The sequence below is a fragment of the Ranitomeya variabilis genome, chromosome 4 (genome assembly GCF_051348905.1).
Source record: "Ranitomeya variabilis isolate aRanVar5 chromosome 4, aRanVar5.hap1, whole genome shotgun sequence".
NCBI classification, from domain to species: domain Eukaryota; kingdom Metazoa; phylum Chordata; class Amphibia; order Anura; family Dendrobatidae; genus Ranitomeya; species Ranitomeya variabilis.
Window position 1 is genome coordinate 504660327 of NC_135235.1, and position 18834 is coordinate 504679160.

An 18834-nucleotide genomic window follows, 5' to 3' on the forward strand; every position below is an offset into this window, starting at 1 on the left:
TTGCTAAAGCTGACAGCTGGGGGTTGCAGCCCCCAGCAGTGAGTTTTGCCTGGCGGGTTAACAAAACTACAAGGAAACCCATGCCTGGTTTTGTAAAATTATTTACAGCGCAGGAGCGGGTGATGAATACTCCCATCCGCCACTCCTCTTGCTGTTATTAGTGGCAGCAGGTGTCGGATGATGAAAGCAGTTGTCCCATCAGCTGACACCAGTGACCTGAGGTAAACTTTATACCTCCGATCATAGCTGAGCACTCACGCTGTCTTGTGACAGCGTGGGAACCGCATCTCTCTGACCGGCAGGGATGATTTCACCGCCGATCAGAAACAGTGTTTGTCATGCACATTACATCGCAGCAAACACTGGATATTAGGGCCCCCATTCAAGTGTATGGGGTTCGGGTTTGGGTCCAGGTACTGTTCTGGTACCTGAACCCAAACTTTTTATAACTGTTCGTCCGGACCCGAATATCCAGGTGTCCGCCCAACTCTAATGGTGGAGGCTACTAAAGGTGCACTCATATATAGTGGTGGCTACTAAGGGGGCCCTCATACATACAAGTGGGCTATGATACAGCTTGAAAGCTACTAAAGTTGACTTTCATACAGTATGGGGGCTACTAAGAGGCCATTATACAGGGTGGGGGCTATTAAGTGGGCCCTCATACAAAGGGAGAACTACTAGCGGGATCATAAGACAGAGTGGAGGCTACTAAAAGGGCCATCATACAGAGTGGAGGCTACTAAAAGGGTCATCATACAGAGTAGTGTCCTGCTAAGGGGTATATCATTCAGTTGGTGGTTAGTAAATCGATAGTCAAACAGAGAGCGCAAGCGCTACTAAGGGAGCCATTATACAAAGTGGGAATAATAATAATAATCTTTATATAGCGCTAACATATTCCGCAGCACTTTACAGTTTGCACACATTATCATTGCTGTCCCCGATGGGGCTCACAATCTAAATTCCCTATCAGTATGTCTTTGGAATGTGGGAGGAAACCGGAGTGCCCGGAGGAAACCCACGCAAACACGGAGAGAACATACAAACTCTTTGCAGATGTTGTCCTTGGTGGGGTTTGAACCCAGGACTCCAGCGCTGCAAGGCTGCAGTGCTAACCACTGCGCCACCGTGCTGCCCTTTGGAACTACTAAGGGGTCCATCATACAGAGTGGGGGCTACTAGGGAGGTTGTCACTGTGTGGTGGCTACTAAAAGGGGCATCATACAAAGTGGGGCTACTAAGGGGGTTCTCATACAGAGTGTGGGCTACTAAGGGAGCCATGATACAATGTTGGGGCTACTGAGGAGGCCTTCATATAGTTAGGCAACTATTGTGGGGGCCATAATTTAGTTTGGGGGCTACAGTGGGGCTATTGTACAATGTAGGGTCCATCATACAGTGTGAAGATCATCAAACAGTGTGGGGGCTACTAAGGAGCAATTTTACAATGTAAGGGCTACTACGGGGCCATTATACAGTGTGGTGGCCATTATCACCACTCAGATGTTTCGCCACCTCCTCTTCCCCCATATGCACCTGAGCTGAACCCCTAGTTATGCCTCTGGCATCACCCCCTACAGCATACTGGAAGCTGGGAGGCTGACGAGTGGTGCTTTCCTGAACAAAGAGAATGACAATAACCCTCTAGGTCATCCTTTGAGGGCCCACTATCCTGTAGTATGGATTTGTATGGCCTTGCTTGTACTTCCAATCAACAAACACTAATTCTCAAAAACTTTTTATTTTGTGGTTTTCAGATGAAACTATACAAAACATACAAAAAAGTGTAATGCATGACTGATTCATGGCTATGGAAAATGTAAGCATTGCTAATCTAATATGCAAGGAGACAAACTGTAAACATTAGGTATGACTGGTAACATCAGCATAGTGTTACATCACGTCAGTTACTCTATTATATCACACTAGTCATTTATTATACAGTGATTATATCATTCTCTGGTTGCTCATCATTAGAGGGTTGTTTTATCTGTAGCTATTAATACATGAGCTAAATTCACCAATTGACCAAAAGTTTAGCAACAGGACAATTATGCAGTTCTGTCAAGCTTTAACTGGAACAAATGGGCTAGTTCCCGCATAATTTTAATGTTTAATATTTTGTGTAATGGGATTCTTCAGAACATGAGATAAGCACTGAGAAGGTGGGTTACATCAAGCGGCATCATGTTCTTTTGGGTGGATGTGCCTAAGACCCTATATTCCTCCCTACACTTGTGTGTTATGGACTCATAGGCACGTTACGTACCACCATATGGAAATATCCTTTTAGTTTAACCTTAGTGCGAATCTGTATGAAATTTGATGCAATCAATGTATAATATGCTACATTATTGATCTATGAAATACACATGTATAATATGATGGTGTGCATGGGCTATAACGGTATATTCTGATGACTTTTATAACATGTAAACCAGCCTCATGGAAGTAAAATTTCTGGGATATCCTGAAATCTTGAGACCTATTCCTTGTTTTTGGTGGCGATCTGGCTGCATATTTTTGGACTCTTTACAATGAAATAGACCAGCATTAAAGAGAATCTGTTGCCAGATTTTTGTTTGCTATCTAATCTGAGATCGGCAAAATGTAGTGGCAGAGAGCCTGATTCTAGGGATATGTTACTTACTAGGCTGTGTTCTGTAGCTTCAATATGATCAGTCTTTTATCAGCAGGAGATTATCACTAGAGGACTAGGCGTCATGTGCAAGCCAGTCCGGCTAATGTGTAATCGCGACACCACCACTGATTGGCAGCTTCTATGTACATAGGAAGCTGCCAGTCAGTGGATTAGGTGGGGTTATACACAGCTCAGTGTTTTGACCACTGCTACATCTACCATAGAGAAAGCAGGGATTCTATAAAAACTACAAAAAGAAGTAAAGTAAGTGATACATTGCTGGAATCAGGCACTATATCACTACATCAGGCTGCTCTTAGATTACATAAAAAACCCTGCTAGCTTGATTGATATACAATAGAAATATTTTTTCAGAAATTCCTTTAAATGCAATGATAAAACATTTGATGATGAGACTCTGGTGTTAAACACCAGAGTGAGTCTCAGATATGTGAATAAATAGCATAAAGATAAAAAAGCAGGTTCTAAAATACACCCCTCAACATTGATATTGCATCACCAAAAAGAAAAAGCAGTGGAGTTATGGAAACCACAGGATTGATAGACATGTCAATAGTGTTGAGCGATACCGTCCGATACTTGAAAGTATCGGTATCGGAAAGTATCGGCCGATACCGGCAAAGTATCGGATCCAATCCGATACCGATACCCGATACCAATACAAGTCAATGGGACTCATGTATCGGACGGTATCCCTGATGGTTCCCAGGGTCTGAAGGAGAGGAAACTCTCCTTCAGGCCCTGGGAACCATATTAATGTGTAAAAGAAAGAATTAAAATAAAAAATATTGCTATACTCACCTCTCCGACGCAGCCTGGACCTCAGCGAGGGAACCGGCAGCGTTGTTTGCTTAAAATTCGCGCGTTTACTTCCTTACGTGAAGTCCCGGCTTGTGATTGGTCGCGTGCCGCCCATGTGGCCGCGACGCGACCAATCACAGCAAGCCGTGACGTAATTTTAGGTCCTTCAGGATTTTAAAATTACGTTCTGGCTTGTGATTGGTCACGTCGCGGTCACATGGGCGACGCGACCAATCACAAGCCAAAACGTAATTTTAAAATCCTGAAGGACCTAAAATTACGTCACGGCTTGCTGTGATTGGTCGCGTCGCGGCCACATGGGCGGCACGCGACCAATCACAAGCCGGGACTTCACGTAAGGAAGTAAACGCGCAAATTTTAAGCAAACAACGCTGCCGGTTCCCTCGCTGAGGTCCAGGCTGCGTCGGAGAGGTGAGTATAGCAATATTTTTTTATTTTAATTCTATCTTTTACACATTATTACATTAATGTTGTTTCGATACCGATACCCGATACCACAAAAGTATCGGATCTCGGTATCGGAATTCCGATACCCGCATGTATCGGCCGATACCCGATACTTGCGGTATCGGAATGCTCAACACTACATGTCAATAGTTTGCAAATGATGAAAAAATTGAAAGAATATTTTCAAAACATCGCAATATATTCAGGGTAGAGTATGAGCGACATGTGAGGAAATCTCTGCATTTACACACTTTGGCTGCTATCAATGGGTTTATTAATGGTTGGGGAATGTTCTTCCTCGCTGAATAAACTTGGGAAAGCAAATCATCAAGATCTGCTGCTGGCAGCTCCTTTTGCAATTGCCAACCGACAACACCCCAGATGTGCACAATAGATGACAAGTCCAGAGACACTGGTGGTCATGATAGCACAAAGATATGAGCAGTCTGGCAGTGCTGTATTAAAAAATAATTAATTGAACACTTTGGGAAAATTCTTGTGCCACTGGTCCCACAACTAAATCAATGTAACACAAGCTGTTAGTGTATCTGTAATGAAGACTAGAAGTGTCTGGCCACTGTACAGTGTGACCCTACTTCATAGTTCCGAGAGTCAAACGAGTGTGATATTCCTTCAGGAAGGCTCCTTCATGGTATTTCCCATGTTGTGTGCAGACCAAGCTCTGAGCACAATTGCCCCAAAACAAAAGCGGGACACATCGCTGATAATAGACCTTCATTCCAGCCTCCTTTGCCATGTTGCTCTTCACCATTATAGGCTTTGAGAGTGGTGACTTAAGGTCAGTGGAACAACTGTAACTGGACATCTGGATCATAGTCCAATGTCATGAATATGACTTCTGATGGTTTCTGTAGACACTGATGTTTTAGACTTGTTATGTGATGTCCAATTTCACTTTAAATACAGAATAAATCAGTCATGGAATCATTGGCACAGGCTTCAAATCTAGTAAGACAACACGTGCAACTCCTTGAAGATGCATTCATAAGGGAATGTCACACTGGTCCTACTCCTAAGATTATGGTACAATAGCTAGACCACTCTAGTCTGCAATACAGGTACATTAACAGCTCAGTGTTATATTGCTTTTGTTGTGGAACCAGAAGAACCAGTGAGCAGCCTGCATGGCCTAAACATGCTACCGTGGCCCGCAGCTTTCTGGACTTGTCTACTGTGCAACACATCTGGGATGTCATTGGTCTGCATTTGCATAGGATGCTGGCAGCAGCGGATCATGATGATTTGCTTGCCCAAGTGCATTCAGCATGATGAAAAGTTCCTCAGACAACCAGTAGTAACCCCTTTGATAGCATGACAAGACGTGTAAACACATATATTTCTGCACGTCACACTCAAATTCAATGTTGAATAAATCGAAATGTTTAGACATTTTTGATGGCTTTTTTTCATCATTAACATGTGTATCTTCATTTTGATTTCCATATTTCCATGATTTTTTCTTGCACTTTCAATATTAAGGAGTATAATAGGCACATTCATACACCATATAAAGCGTTAATTTATTTTAATGTACTTTTACATATCTGAATTTTCATTGTAACAGTGCTATTCCTGTCTATGAGGTGCATGTGCTATTACGGCTCAGCCTTCGCCGAGCAAATGGGTCAGAGTTACAATACTGCCCACATATACAAAAGCGTTGCCGTTTCTGGGGAAAAAAAAGCTCAGTTATTTTTGCTCATAAAGTACTCTTAAAGACAAACATATTTTGAGTAATGTCTCTTTAACAGTTGATATTGGGAGGAGGAGGAGGCCTGTATGCTTTTCATCAACCAAACACGAATTACACTTTTGTATAACAGCATTGTCTAAACATTAAGGAAGAGTGATGACGAGCTAGAAGGCTGCAGCCAGATCTTATCCATATCATGCTTTCCATACGATGAGTGATAGATACACAGATCTTCAAAACCTGGGAAACACGTCTAAAACATACTAAAACATTTACACATAATCATATCACCCATTGCTCAATATTTCAATATTGTGAACGGATGGGATGGCTTAAAATAAATTTCTTATCGAGTAGGTTCCTAAAACTTTGCTTCACAACACCTTCTTATCTTGGCCTCTTAATACAAGTGAGACACAGTAAGGAACAATTCCTACAGTGGTTAAAGGAACAGCTATACTCTTCAAGAATGATAGAACATAGAAGACCATCTCCACATCAGATGGAAGTTCAAAGGAGTCAAAGACGTGAAGAACAACTAGAGAAGTGAAGATGGAGCTGAGACGGAACATAAAGTCAGTTCCTTGTTTCTCCTTATAACTGCACTTGTACATCTGAGAGTCTAAGGCTAGTCCTAAGCCAAGGAAAATACCTAGATTCCTTATCAGGCCGGCAAATGGTGTAGAGTCCATATGAATCCACTCTTGCTTGGAACACCAATGTGATGCTTTGTCAAGGGTCCACAAAAGGTCAACATCAAAAAGCTTGAGTAACAAGTAGAAGCCCAATGCAAATGAGAAGAGGAAAAGAGTGGTATAACAGTACTTTTTCAAGCTGACGTTGTATATAATTTGTAGGTGATTAAATACTTTGGCCACCACAATTCCTGGAAACAAAACCAACAAATAATATTTATTAACGGATAGGGTCAATAGCTGGAATACCATTAATATGATCCAAAAAATGCTTGGTATGTGTGAGTAAACATTGAAAAAAATACTCTTGCATCATCGTCGAATTGTAAATGTTATACAACCCATTCATACATACCTTATGTTGGGTCCAAAATGTAAGATTTTTCAAACATAAATTTAAAACATGTTTTCCAATATAAAAGTCTTTACATACCTGAAATAACACCTGCAATGACCTGATGGGGAAAATGTGCAGCCACAAACACTCTAGATAGGCAAACATTGATTTGGACTATCCAAAAGAAAGCCCACAAGGCCCAACGTTGACACCTAATATAGAGTTGAAGCAAGATTATCAGTGTATATGCCTATAGACCAAAAAAACAATCACATCAGACAGTACTAAACATATTTTGGACCCACCACAAAATTTGGGCAACACTGATAACGCTAAAGAGTAGATTCATTATCTTGTTTAACATGGAAGCAACTCGGTAAGTCTGAGTGTAAATAGTAAAGCAGACCAAAATTTAAGCATATGGCAAGCTGCTACTTGGAATAGGGCCCAACTCATTTAAAAGGTAATCTCGCTTGGAAAAACTATTTTTAAAATAGTGAAGAGTAAGAGGGTGTTTCTGTCTTTAGGCTCTTATCTACTTGCAAGGGTAGATGATAGTTACAAAGTGTGTTTGTTGAGTAGAGTTTGTCCGAACAAATTCGATCAAGCTGGTCCATCGGCCACAACAGCAAACTCTGTTGCATGGGAGCCATGAGTATTACCTCTTACTTAACCACATCTGCAAATCTTCTTTTGATTAGCTAGTCTGGCGATACATCACATGTATTCTTCACACTGTCGTGCCAGGCTGGCTAATCAAAAGAACTATGCATGTTGCCAGGTAAGAGGTGGTTTTCATGTCACGGCTCCTGTCTAGAGGTCAGAGATTACTATTGTGGCCCATGGACTGGGTTGGGCAAATCGATTCACGCCAATTTAGTAATACTTCAATTCCCCTGCAGTAAAGAACACTTGCCCAAAGCTAAGCTGAGCATTGAGGGTACTCTGCGATCACAATAAAATGGTTCATATTTTTAATTGTGGATCTAAACCAAACCTAAAAATTGGCTCTAATTAAATGTAGGTTTGTTTAGCAGAAGTTCACATGATAATTTAATGATGATGTTAATATTACTTCTGGAAAGTTCTCTCCTGCCACAGTGTTTGAAGAAAGACTTATGCTGTAAGCCTGCAATGTGAGGAAGACATTTATTAGGTGAGTCGAAGAACTGTTTATATCTCGCAAAGCGATAAGTTCAGCCAAAGTTTTCTCATCACTCACCGTTTTTTGAAGGTGGCGTGATTTTGCAGAAGAGACAGCGCAGCACATGTCATTACATAGTACACTGATGAGGAGCCCATAGCATGCCCTGATGGACTTCCTGTGATTAGAGAGAAAGCAGGAAATGCTTAGGATGCCATTCTAATCCAAAGAAAGGGCTTATATCTTAAGACGCTGGTGGATTCTGACATAACGTTTTTATAAATACACGTATGAGAATGTTTTGTGTAGAGTTTCCACTAGTTTTTCAGTGGTCAGCTATACTGAAAAACTGCAAAAAGGAAACAAAGTTTTCAATAATCGATAAATATTGCAATCATTTTGTGTTAGTTTCTCTGGTATAACATGCTTTGTTGAAGTACTGGTTCTCCTTGAAAAGACCAGTTGAGTATGGAGTCATAGTGTCAATAACCCATTGGAGAAACTTATGCAAATTGGCTTTCTCATAGAACAAAGGATCTCTGTTACTAATTAACACCTAGGAGGAGAGGAAGCATAATTCAATATCAGACTCTTTAAAGGTAATATATCACCAACTTTTTGCTACTCCATTTTAGAGCAGCATGATGAAAGGGCGGAAACCTTGATTTCAGCAATATGTCATTACTAGATTGCTTGCTTCAGTTTTGAGACAATCACTATTTTAGGTGGTCTGCATAAGTACCAGTTCTCTGAATTCTGAGCTCTATATAACCCCGCCCACACCACTGATTGGCAGCTGTCTGTGTACTGTGCATAGTCAGAAAGCAGCTAATCAGTGGTGGAAGCAGTATTATACAGAGCTTATGAATATGGACGACTACATGACAGCAGGATTACTAGTCCTCATTGACAATCTCCTGCTGATAAAACAGCATGCAGGTCAGTAAGTGATATATCACTGGAATAGGGGCCTCTGTCTCTATAAATTCACTTTAACAAGCCTTTGTCATGTTTTTTCTTCTAGGTCAGGGGTGGGGAACCTTTTTCTAGTCAGGGGCCATGTGGAAATTTCTACCATCATTCGGGAGCCACACAAAAATGATCACCTTGAAAATTACCCCAGTATATTTAGTCGAACAATTAATTACGGTAACTCACCCTTAATGTGATGACTGTAGCTACTTCTCTTTGGTGCAGCTGTGATGTTAGGTGATACTGATCATGTTGCTTCTCACAGCTGCTTTTCCAGGTTTGTGTCAGCCAGGAGAGCAGTCAACTTTTTGTCATAAGTTTTATAAGTCATATACATCACATGGGAGACGCTGGGACTACTGTATATACATCACATAGGAGACGCTGGGACTACTGTATATACATCACATAGGAGATGCTGAGACAGCTGTATATACACCACATAGAAGACGCTGGGACTGCTGTATATACATCGCACAGGAGACGCTGAGACTGCTGTATCTATATCACATAGAGGACGCTGAGACAGCTGTATATACATCACATAGGAGACACAGGGACTGTTGTATACAGTATACATCACACAGGAGACGCTGGGACTGCTGTCTATACATCACACAGGAGACAATGGGACTGCTGTATATACATCACATAGGAAACATTGAGACTGCTATATATGCATCACAGGAGACTCTGGCGGCATATAAATTACAGGAGGGGCTGGGGGGGCATGCTAGTGCAGCGCCCCAGAGTCCTGGTCGTTGCAGTACTGTGGCTCCGCCACTATGGGGAGCTATGGTGCGTCTGATGGCACTGAAGGAGTTCATCTGATCAGGTATCACAGACACCAATACATTTTACAGTCGGGCCTCCGGGGGGAGCTAAGGGTCCTATTCACTAGGCCACTCCCCACCATAGTGGGTAAACTGGGGGTCAGGCAGGAAGTTAGATCAGAAAGCTGACTGGGTTGGAACCAGGCAACACCTGGTGGCAGAGGGTGTTGTAGGGGGAAGATACAGTAGGGTCTCTGTCAGGGGTGGGATCCTGACAGAGGCTTGGCAACTTGAACGAACGTAACGGGACCGTGCCTGCTCCGGGTAGCGGCGGTGCCCAAGGAAGGATTAGAAGAGAGATAGATTGTGCTGAGTGAGAAACGAGATCACGCAAAAGGAGAAATACCAGTAGGAGTCGTGCTGTAAGACCGAAGCAACATCCTACTGAGGCGCACTACCGGTGGCCGGAACGCCGAGGGAGTATCATAACATTCAGCTTCAAGCAATACTCCAAACAGCGGCAGGACAGTCAGTCTAAGGCGGGCTGTCTAACTTTAATCACCTATGCAGTCTTGGGGGGCAACTTGTGGAGAGGGGCGACTCTAGGGTCCCGGAAGAGCTCCGAGCCTACCCGTCAAACGGGTGCCGTCCCAACCAGAACAACAGGGAGGGACGGAGGATTAGCAGAACATCATCTAATCGAGTTGTGAGGGAACTTAAGAAACAGACACAACAGTTGTGGGGGACTTTCTGTAAGCACAGCAGGGAAGGACCACAACACACAGCGCTAGAAGGAAGGCACAGATTTCCACCTGTGAAGAGAACTCTGGAGGTGCCATTGGACCGGCCGGACTTGCGCAGCCTGGTGAACCGTGTTCCGGACTGAGGACCCAGAGATCTTCAGTAAAGAGGTAAAGAGACTGCAACCTGGTGTCCTCGTTATTTACTGCACCGCACCACTACAGCCTCCCCACCACCATCCATATCTATCTTTCACTGTGCGCCCCTCGGCAGGGTCACGGACTGGGCCTAGCCACCGTGACAACCCCAGAGCAGAGACTCACTCAGGCCCGGTACCGGGTACCCCTCGGCCCTGCGGCAGTGGGGGCGCTACAACTTGGCGTCACGAACAGGATTTACTTAAGCCTGAAGAATCGGGTCATGTGTGCCTCGGAACTGTGTTTTGTTGTGCTTGGGCTGTACTTTATTACAAAGACTGTGCTGTGCCATTTACTGCCAAAATCCGCCGCCATTATAGCGCTGAGGAGAGTGCAGGAGAAGAAAAGGGGCGTGGAGTGGGCGTAGGCAAGCTGGAGAGCGCGAACAACAATGGCCGCCCAGTCTAAATATTTCTGTGTCCTGAGGACGTGTCCGTCAACAGCTGAGGTCCGCCTCCTGATCCTGTTTGGAGGGTGGAGACCATGGAGACGGGGCCGCCCACGAAAGAGACCGCGGGAAGAGGACACTGGAGAAGGAGAAAAGATGACGACACCGAGAACACCGCGTGGGACTGACCCGATCCAGCCTGAGGTTGCGCCACTCGACATAGCCCCAGACGCGCCAACGTTGCGGGGACTGACCCTCACGGAGCCACCGATGGGCCGACCCCCCTTGCCACCGTCTGAGGAGTGTGTAGCTGCAGCCGAGGCCTGCCGGATAGCACGCCGCTTGGAGGCTGATGCCCGTGTGCTCGTTCGGCTGGGCCAGCCCACGGAGGTCCGCTTGTCTCCAGTGTCCCCTGCTCCTCCCAACCCGGCCGCGGCTGAAAGTGCGCTGCAGACGCAGGGCCTGAAGATCATGCCAGAGGCCGAACACCTGCGGCGCTTGGTGGCTGCATGGCGAGACCGATCACAACCGGCAACCCAGGTGGATCTGACCACCGTTACAGAGGTCCCCTCGTCCCACTGGGGTGTAGTGGTCTCCTTCAACCCCCGACATGGACGCGGGGTTATACAGGAGATCGGAGAGCCGCTACAAGTCCACGTGGACCGGGAGGAGGTGGAGCCCTGCGGAGGAAGATTCCCTCGTGACCTGGAGCCAGGTGATGCTGTGACCTACACCAGGTGGAGGAGAGCAACAGGCGAAGCTGGCTGGATGGCGCGGGGTGTCCAGCGGTGCGTCGCACTTCAGGCCACCGCTGCAACGTCTGCAGATGGACCTCCCGCCGAAAAGGCAACGGGACCTGACCCTGCGGAGCAGCGGGGAACCCGGACCCACCATGTACCTTGGGGGCGTGCCGGATCCTCAGCGAAAAGAGCGTCGCGGCGAGGGATTCTGTCGTTACTAGGACCGGAACCACTCCCTGGATCGGCAGCACGACCCGTTGGCCTGGTGAGGCCCGGAAGGAAACCACCTTCTCTACCGAAGAACGAGTAAGCATAATGCTTTATATATGTAAATAGTTACAGTTCTCTTATGTTGCTGCTAAAACCCGTCCAGGGTTAACTCTTAAGGGGATCCTTCTGTTGACCTGGGATCCCTATTGTTTTGTTTTTGTTTGTTTTTCCAAAGTTTTTGCACAAAGTTTTTAGTTGAAAAGAACTGCTGAAATCATGAACAGTGCATGATACGAACTTTTTGTACATAGTTTGCACCTTATTAAAGGTGCTCCCTACTGGTTTTACTTAAAGAAGGACTCTTTGTGAAGATACCACACTGGAACCTTTGCTGAGTACGGACTGGTAGCTTGAGAAGATATGCTACCTCATAGAGACTTGTTCCCCTCTTAAAGGGGATGTTCATTTGTCGCACTTAAACGATGATATTGCTTTAAGACAGGTAGCAATAATGTTTTGACGAAAGAAAGTGATGATAATGTTTACATGAGTAAGTTATATGTATTCAACTAGTTAATTGTGAAGAAATGCTGATGATGTTCTCTGAAAAGAAAAAGTGAAAGATAGCAGAAGGATGCAGTGGGCCCGTAGGGGTAGACGTGGTGTCCAGCATGCATGTTAGTGAGAAAGATAATGAGAAGGTTTGATGTTATATAAAGGAAATGGTTGATAACGTTGATAGATAATTAGGATAGAAGGTAAACCCTGAGTCCTCATAGGAGTCATGTAGAGATGGCTCAGTGCTCTTAAACTGAAAGTAATGTTATGCTCTATACTGTGTATAGTAGTGGAAAAGGCAGTAGGCCCGGGCTGAACGGGGCGGTCCTGCATAGAAAGGAGAGGCAGTAGGTCTGGTGCCGTTAGGACAGGCGGTCCTGCAGATTTAAAGAAGGAGAATGGAAAAGTTAAATTACCTTATAATGTGATTATAGGAAAGTCTTTAGTGGATTCAGAGTGTATGTCCTTAAAGGCAATGTTAAATTATTGTTCAACAATTTTGCACTTAGTAGAATACCCGGTTGGGTAAGAAAAGTTATTTATAGCATGTTGCTATGATATCTAACCATGTTTGTAACGTTCAAGTGTCCTCACCTCCCATAAAGGGAAGCTCTGTTTAAGTATACTTATTGTTATTGCACTCATCAAAACTGTATGTCTTTTTGCTGACTTGTATTGTTGTTTTCTTCTCAGTCCCGGAGTACTGTGTTTAACCAGGGGGGAGTGCAGCGCCCCAGAGTCCTGGTCGTTGCAGTACTGTGGCTCCGCCACTATGGGGAGCTATGGTGCGTCTGATGGCACTGAAGGAGTTCATCTGATCAGGTATCACAGACACCAATACATTTCACAGTCGGGCCTCCGGGGGGAGCTAAGGGTTCTATTCACTAGGCCACTCCCCACCATAGTGGGTAAACTGGGGGTCAGGCAGGAAGTTAGATCGGAAAGCTGACTGGGTTGGAACCAGGCAACACCTGGTGGCAGAGGGTGTTGTAGGGGGAAGATACAGTAGGGTCTCTGTCAGGGGTGGGATCCTGACAGAGGCTTGGCAACTTGAACGAACGTAACGGGACCGTGCCTGCTCCGGGTAGCGGCGGTGCCCAAGGAAGGATTAGAAGAGAGATAGATTGTGCTGAGTGAGAAACGAGATCACGCAAAAGGAGAAATACCAGTAGGAGTCGTGCTGTAAGACCGAAGCAACATCCTACTGAGGCGCACTACCGGTGACCGGAACGCCGAGGGAGTATCATAACATTCAGCTTCAAGCAATACTCCAAACAGCGGCAGGACAGTCAGTCTAAGGCGGGCTGTCTAACTTTAATCACCTATGCAGTCTTGGGGGGCAACTTGTGGAGAGGGGCGACTCTAGGGTCCCGGAAGAGCTCCGAGCCTACCCGTCAAACGGGTGCCGTCCCAACCAGAACAACAGGGAGGGACGGAGGATTAGCAGAACATCATCTAATCGAGTTGTGAGGGAACTTAAGAAACAGACACAACAGTTGTGGGGGACTTTCTGTAAGCACAGCAGGGAAGGACCACAACACATAGCGCTAGAAGGAAGGCACAGATTTCCACCTGTGAAGAGAACTCTGGAGGTGCCATTGGACCGGCCGGACTTGCGCAGCCTGGTGAACCGTGTTCCGGACTGAGGACCCAGAGATCTTCAGTAAAGAGGTAAAGAGACTGCAACCTGGTGTCCTCGTTATTTACTGCACCGCACCACTACAGCCTCACCACCACCATCCATATCTATCTTTCACTGTGCGCCCCTCGGCAGGGTCACGGACTGGGCCTAGCCACCGTGACAACCCCAGAGCAGAGACTCACTCAGGCCCGGTACCGGGTACCCCTCGGCCCTGCGGCAGTGGGGGCGCTACACTAGGACATATTCATCACCAGGGAGGCTGAGGGGAATAGACATCACTGAGGGGCTATATACATCACTAGGAAGCACAGACAACACTGGGGGTATATATGTCCCTGGGGGGAATATACATCACTGGTGGGGTCACATACAGCACTGAGGGGATATACAGCACTTTTGGGGTAAATGCAACACTGGGGAATATACACATCACTTGGGGGCACATGCAGCCATGGGGGATATACAGCACTGGGGGTGAGATATACAGCACTGGGGGGACAGGCATCGCCAGGGAGGCACATAGATCACTGAGGTGGGGGCTCATAGATCACCGAGGGCCACATAGCTGGAGGGGACAGAGATCACAGGGGGCACAGAGATCACATGGGAGCACAAATATCAAAGGGGGTACATAGCAGGGGGGCACAGGGATAATGGGGCACATAGATCACAGGGGGCACAAAGCTGGGAGCCAAAGATATCACAGGGGTACAGATAGCTGGGGGGGCACAGATCACAGGGGGCACATATCTGGAGGGCACAGGGGGCATATGAGGCATATAGATGGAGGGCACAGAAATCAGAGGGGGCATAGCTGTTGGAACAGGGATCACAGGGGGACATATAGCTATGGGGCACAGAGATCACGGAGGGGGCACATAGTTGGGTCCACAGAGATCACAGGGGGGCACAGATCACATGGGGCACATAGCTGAAAGGCACAAAGATCACAGAGTGGCATATAGATGGGGGGCACAGATCACAGGGGGCAAAAGATCACATGGGGCACATAGCTGGGAGGCACAAAGATCACAGGGGCAAAAAGATCACATGGGGTACATAGCTGGAGGGCACAGAGATCATGGGGGGCACATAGATCACAGGGTGCACATATCACCAGTAGAATAGCACAGAGCTGCTCTGGACTCAGCAGCAGCTCCTCTTCCAGGACAGGAGAGCATTGGGCGCTAACCCCACCCACCCCGGTGACGTCATCTTTCATGTGCAGAGTAGGCAGCGTTCTATAATGAATGCTGCGTGCCGTGCACTTCGGGGTTAAAGGACCGGCAGCCGGCAGGATACGGGTGTCACCTTAGCATTGGGGACTCCGGGAACCTGCCTGTGGGCCACATGAAAAGTCACCACGGGCCGCATGCAGCCCACGGGCCAGAGGTTCGCCACCCCTGTAGGTGGTATTTGTAATATAGGTTTTTTGTTCTACAAGAGAGATCATTTGCACTTGGCATAACCGTGTTAAGCCGGCCATTCACTTTAGATGGCTGTTGGCTGAACAGTACTTCGGCCTATAGTTTGGCTGACAGTCATGTACAATTGATTTTTCTCCCATTCATCAATCGACTGGCATTCCCATGCACATTAGACTGTTGGCCAAACCCATCAATATCACCGGGTTCGGCCGACATTAGTCTAATGTGTACTGTGGAAGAAGAACGGCACTCCTGCATTGTTTCTATGTGCACGGATAGAGTCCCAACCCATTACATATAGAAAGTCCAAGAACCCAGCACTCAAGTTGGTGAATTTATTTACAACGTAAGGAAAGTGAACAAAATGTTTTGGACCTTATACACTAATTGGTTCAATAAGATTCTCAGAGATTCAAAACAAATAGCATATGCGTATCGGGCTCTTTTTGTTTCAAGCATAAGCTTGTGCCTGGAGAAAAAGTGAGGCTATGACCATCAGGTCACTGTAGCGACAGGTGTCGCCACCCTGAGGGCTGCCATAGCCTCACTGATGAAGGTCTAAGGACCAAAACATTTTGTGCACTTTCCTTACGTTGTAAATAAATTCACCAAATTGAGTGCTGGATTCTTGGACTTTCTATTAGTCTAATGTGTATGGGTGTCTTTACTTGAGTTTGGCGCTGATTGTGCTAGTATTTTTAAGTAGTAGGAGCTCAGGGCACTTGTTTTAGGAATATCTGAATTAGGGTATGTTCCCACGGTCAGTAAATGCTGCGAGTTGGACGCTGTGTACATCCGCAGTGTTCAGATGTTACAGCATAGTGAATGGGATTTCAAGAAATCCCATGCCCACTATGCGTGCATTAACTCCTGCGGCTTACCTGCAGAGCCGGACATGTGGCACGTCTTTCTAGACTGCAATTTATCTTGCGGAGATTTGAGTCTCTGTAAGATAAATTTCACCCGTGCAGTATATTGGACGCGATGACTCTGCACGGTTCAATGAACACATGACGAATCACCTGCGTTCAAAAGCCGGCAGCGCTTTGGACGGAGCGGACATGTGATGCGTCCAAAGCGCTGCCGATTCCTGACCGTGGGGACGTAGCCTAAGGGTTTAATTAATAAGCGGACTACCTCTACTGTTGACAAACCATCCATATGCCAACATAGGATACATCTGGGCAAACCTGGCACAATAAAAACTGGAAAACTCCTATCCCTTATAGATAGAGTTCTTACCTGGTCCAGTTTCGCAGGTTACAGGGAACTGTATAATTTCTGGAGACGAAGCATTGCCATAATAAGATGTCTCATGTACCCACCAGTAAGGCCTTTGTCCGAAAAGGATCCTGTAGTAAAATATTTCAGACATTTTATTAATCACTCTCCTTTCCTCAGTTATAGCTGATGGACATTAAGCCAGAGTATGCCAGCATTGATTATGGCTCCATTTTTTTTCTTAAAAGATAAAGTTAAAAAATTGTGTGTTTTTAGCTGTTTCTAGTGTTGAAGATTATTTCTATTCTACTCTATACACTTGATAGCTAGTACTTCTAGTTATGAACCTATAAGAGATCCATCATTACCAGGCATTGAACATACTGAAAGGCAGAGAAAATAAGTCTCAGAAAACATTAGTGAAAATCTTAATCTGTAAATCTAAAGTTTACACTACAAGCACATTCCAGTTAAATGTTGGTCTAATAGATATAATTGTACAGAAATTATATATATATATTATATATTATATATAATATTATATAATATATATATATATATATATATATATATATATATATATTATATATATATATATATAATATATAATATATTATATATATATTATATTATATATTATATATTATATATATATTATATATATTATATATATATTATATATTATATTATATATATTATATATATATATATATATATTTACTGTATTTGTGAAATACTGCTTGCGCCAAGAGATTTTGATGATGAGGTGGAAAGAGAGGGTGTTCATTTCTATTCTTGGAACTAAATAACAATATTATGCTTGCCCCATTAATTCTGTTTAGTAACTATTTATGGATCCCCTTTGTCAGCAGTCTCTGGAAGAGTGCTTAGCTTATTCCCTGAGTACATGAACGTGGGAAGTCACCACATGTTCTCTGCAGGGAGCACGTGGACAGATCCAGATATGATCAAGTTCATTGTCAATGGCAGATGTCATAAAGTCAAGCAGGATTACAAAGTAATTTATGAAGAGGATGCAAAGCACCAGAGCTGTTTCATTGGTGGCCCTGGAGAGCCCCTTTAGTATCCATAATGTCTATAACATATAAATCTATTGATCTAACCCATAATGACAGTGCTAAAATAAAGCTAGCAAACTAATATCTAGTTTATTGTATGTTGGGGATATTCTAGAATGGAAGTGTTGTTGCAGTTGAGTACTTACCATTTGAAGACAAGGTTGAGCCAGTCGCCAACCACAGCCACCCATACAAGTTTGACACCCACAGATTCACACAGATGGAACCATATTGGAAAGAAGATATGGAAGGTATTTCTAAGATCAGCTGCATGTGAGACAAATACAAACCACTCTTGGAAAGTCATGAAATTCTCCTGCAGATAGCTAACTATGGAGATTCCTGTAGCATGAAGTAAGTCCATGCTCACCTCCATCCTACAGACTTCTCCCTAGCACACTGTGTTTTTTTTATCTGGGACAAACCAAAGTACATCTTTGTCACCAGGCTTATATAGCCTCTTTCCAATGCCTCCCTCCCAACCAACTCTTCAAACAAGAGACCTCAAACAAACATTTCATCACTCCATTTTCCAACATATCTTCTCATTTTGACCATTCACTGCCTTGTTCCTAATCAATTATTAGCATGCTGTTCCTCTCTGCTTAGATATGGCCCTGTTGTTCTAAACCTGCTTATGTGTTATGGCATTCGTATTTGTCAGATGAACCATTCAGAGGATGGGACTTTGAGATTATCTAGCAAACAATTGCTTATCAAAGGAAATCGCTACCTGTAATTGTCCCACTTGTTTGCTGACACACCTAAATTTCTGATATTGCTGTACCCATAATGGTATTGACTCTGAGTCGCCCGCCAAGGCCTGGGGTACTCGGCACAGGGTCCGGTTGCAGTTGAAGGGGTGGTCACGGTGGAAGCTACCCGGTCCGTGTCCCGGGCGCTCAAGTAAAGGGGGATAGGTCTTTCAAGGGATTAATAAGGGATTAATTGTGATGGTTTAACCCTCACAATTGAGAAAGTCACATAATATGTGCACTTATATGTACGTTGTTATAATTTTTTGTGTCCATAAATTTTTTTGTGTACATTGTTTTAATTGTT

The 18834-nt window shown here is 44.7% G+C and overlaps 1 protein-coding gene across 1 annotated transcript; it reads right to left on the reverse strand.

Annotated features, from left to right (window-relative positions):
• Nucleotides 1–5417: 5417 nt before the first annotated feature.
• LOC143769070 (glucose-6-phosphatase catalytic subunit 1-like) lies at nt 5418–18198 on the reverse strand. Its single transcript, XM_077257656.1, has 5 exons — nt 17919–18198; nt 16715–16824; nt 7903–8002; nt 6777–6892; nt 5418–6534 (listed from the first exon to the last, which is right to left on the reverse strand). Exons 1-5 carry the CDS (start codon nt 18146–18148, stop codon nt 6023–6025), a joined length of 1068 nt encoding a protein of 355 aa, XP_077113771.1. The 5' UTR covers nt 18149–18198; the 3' UTR covers nt 5418–6022.
• Nucleotides 18199–18834: the final 636 nt, after the last annotated feature.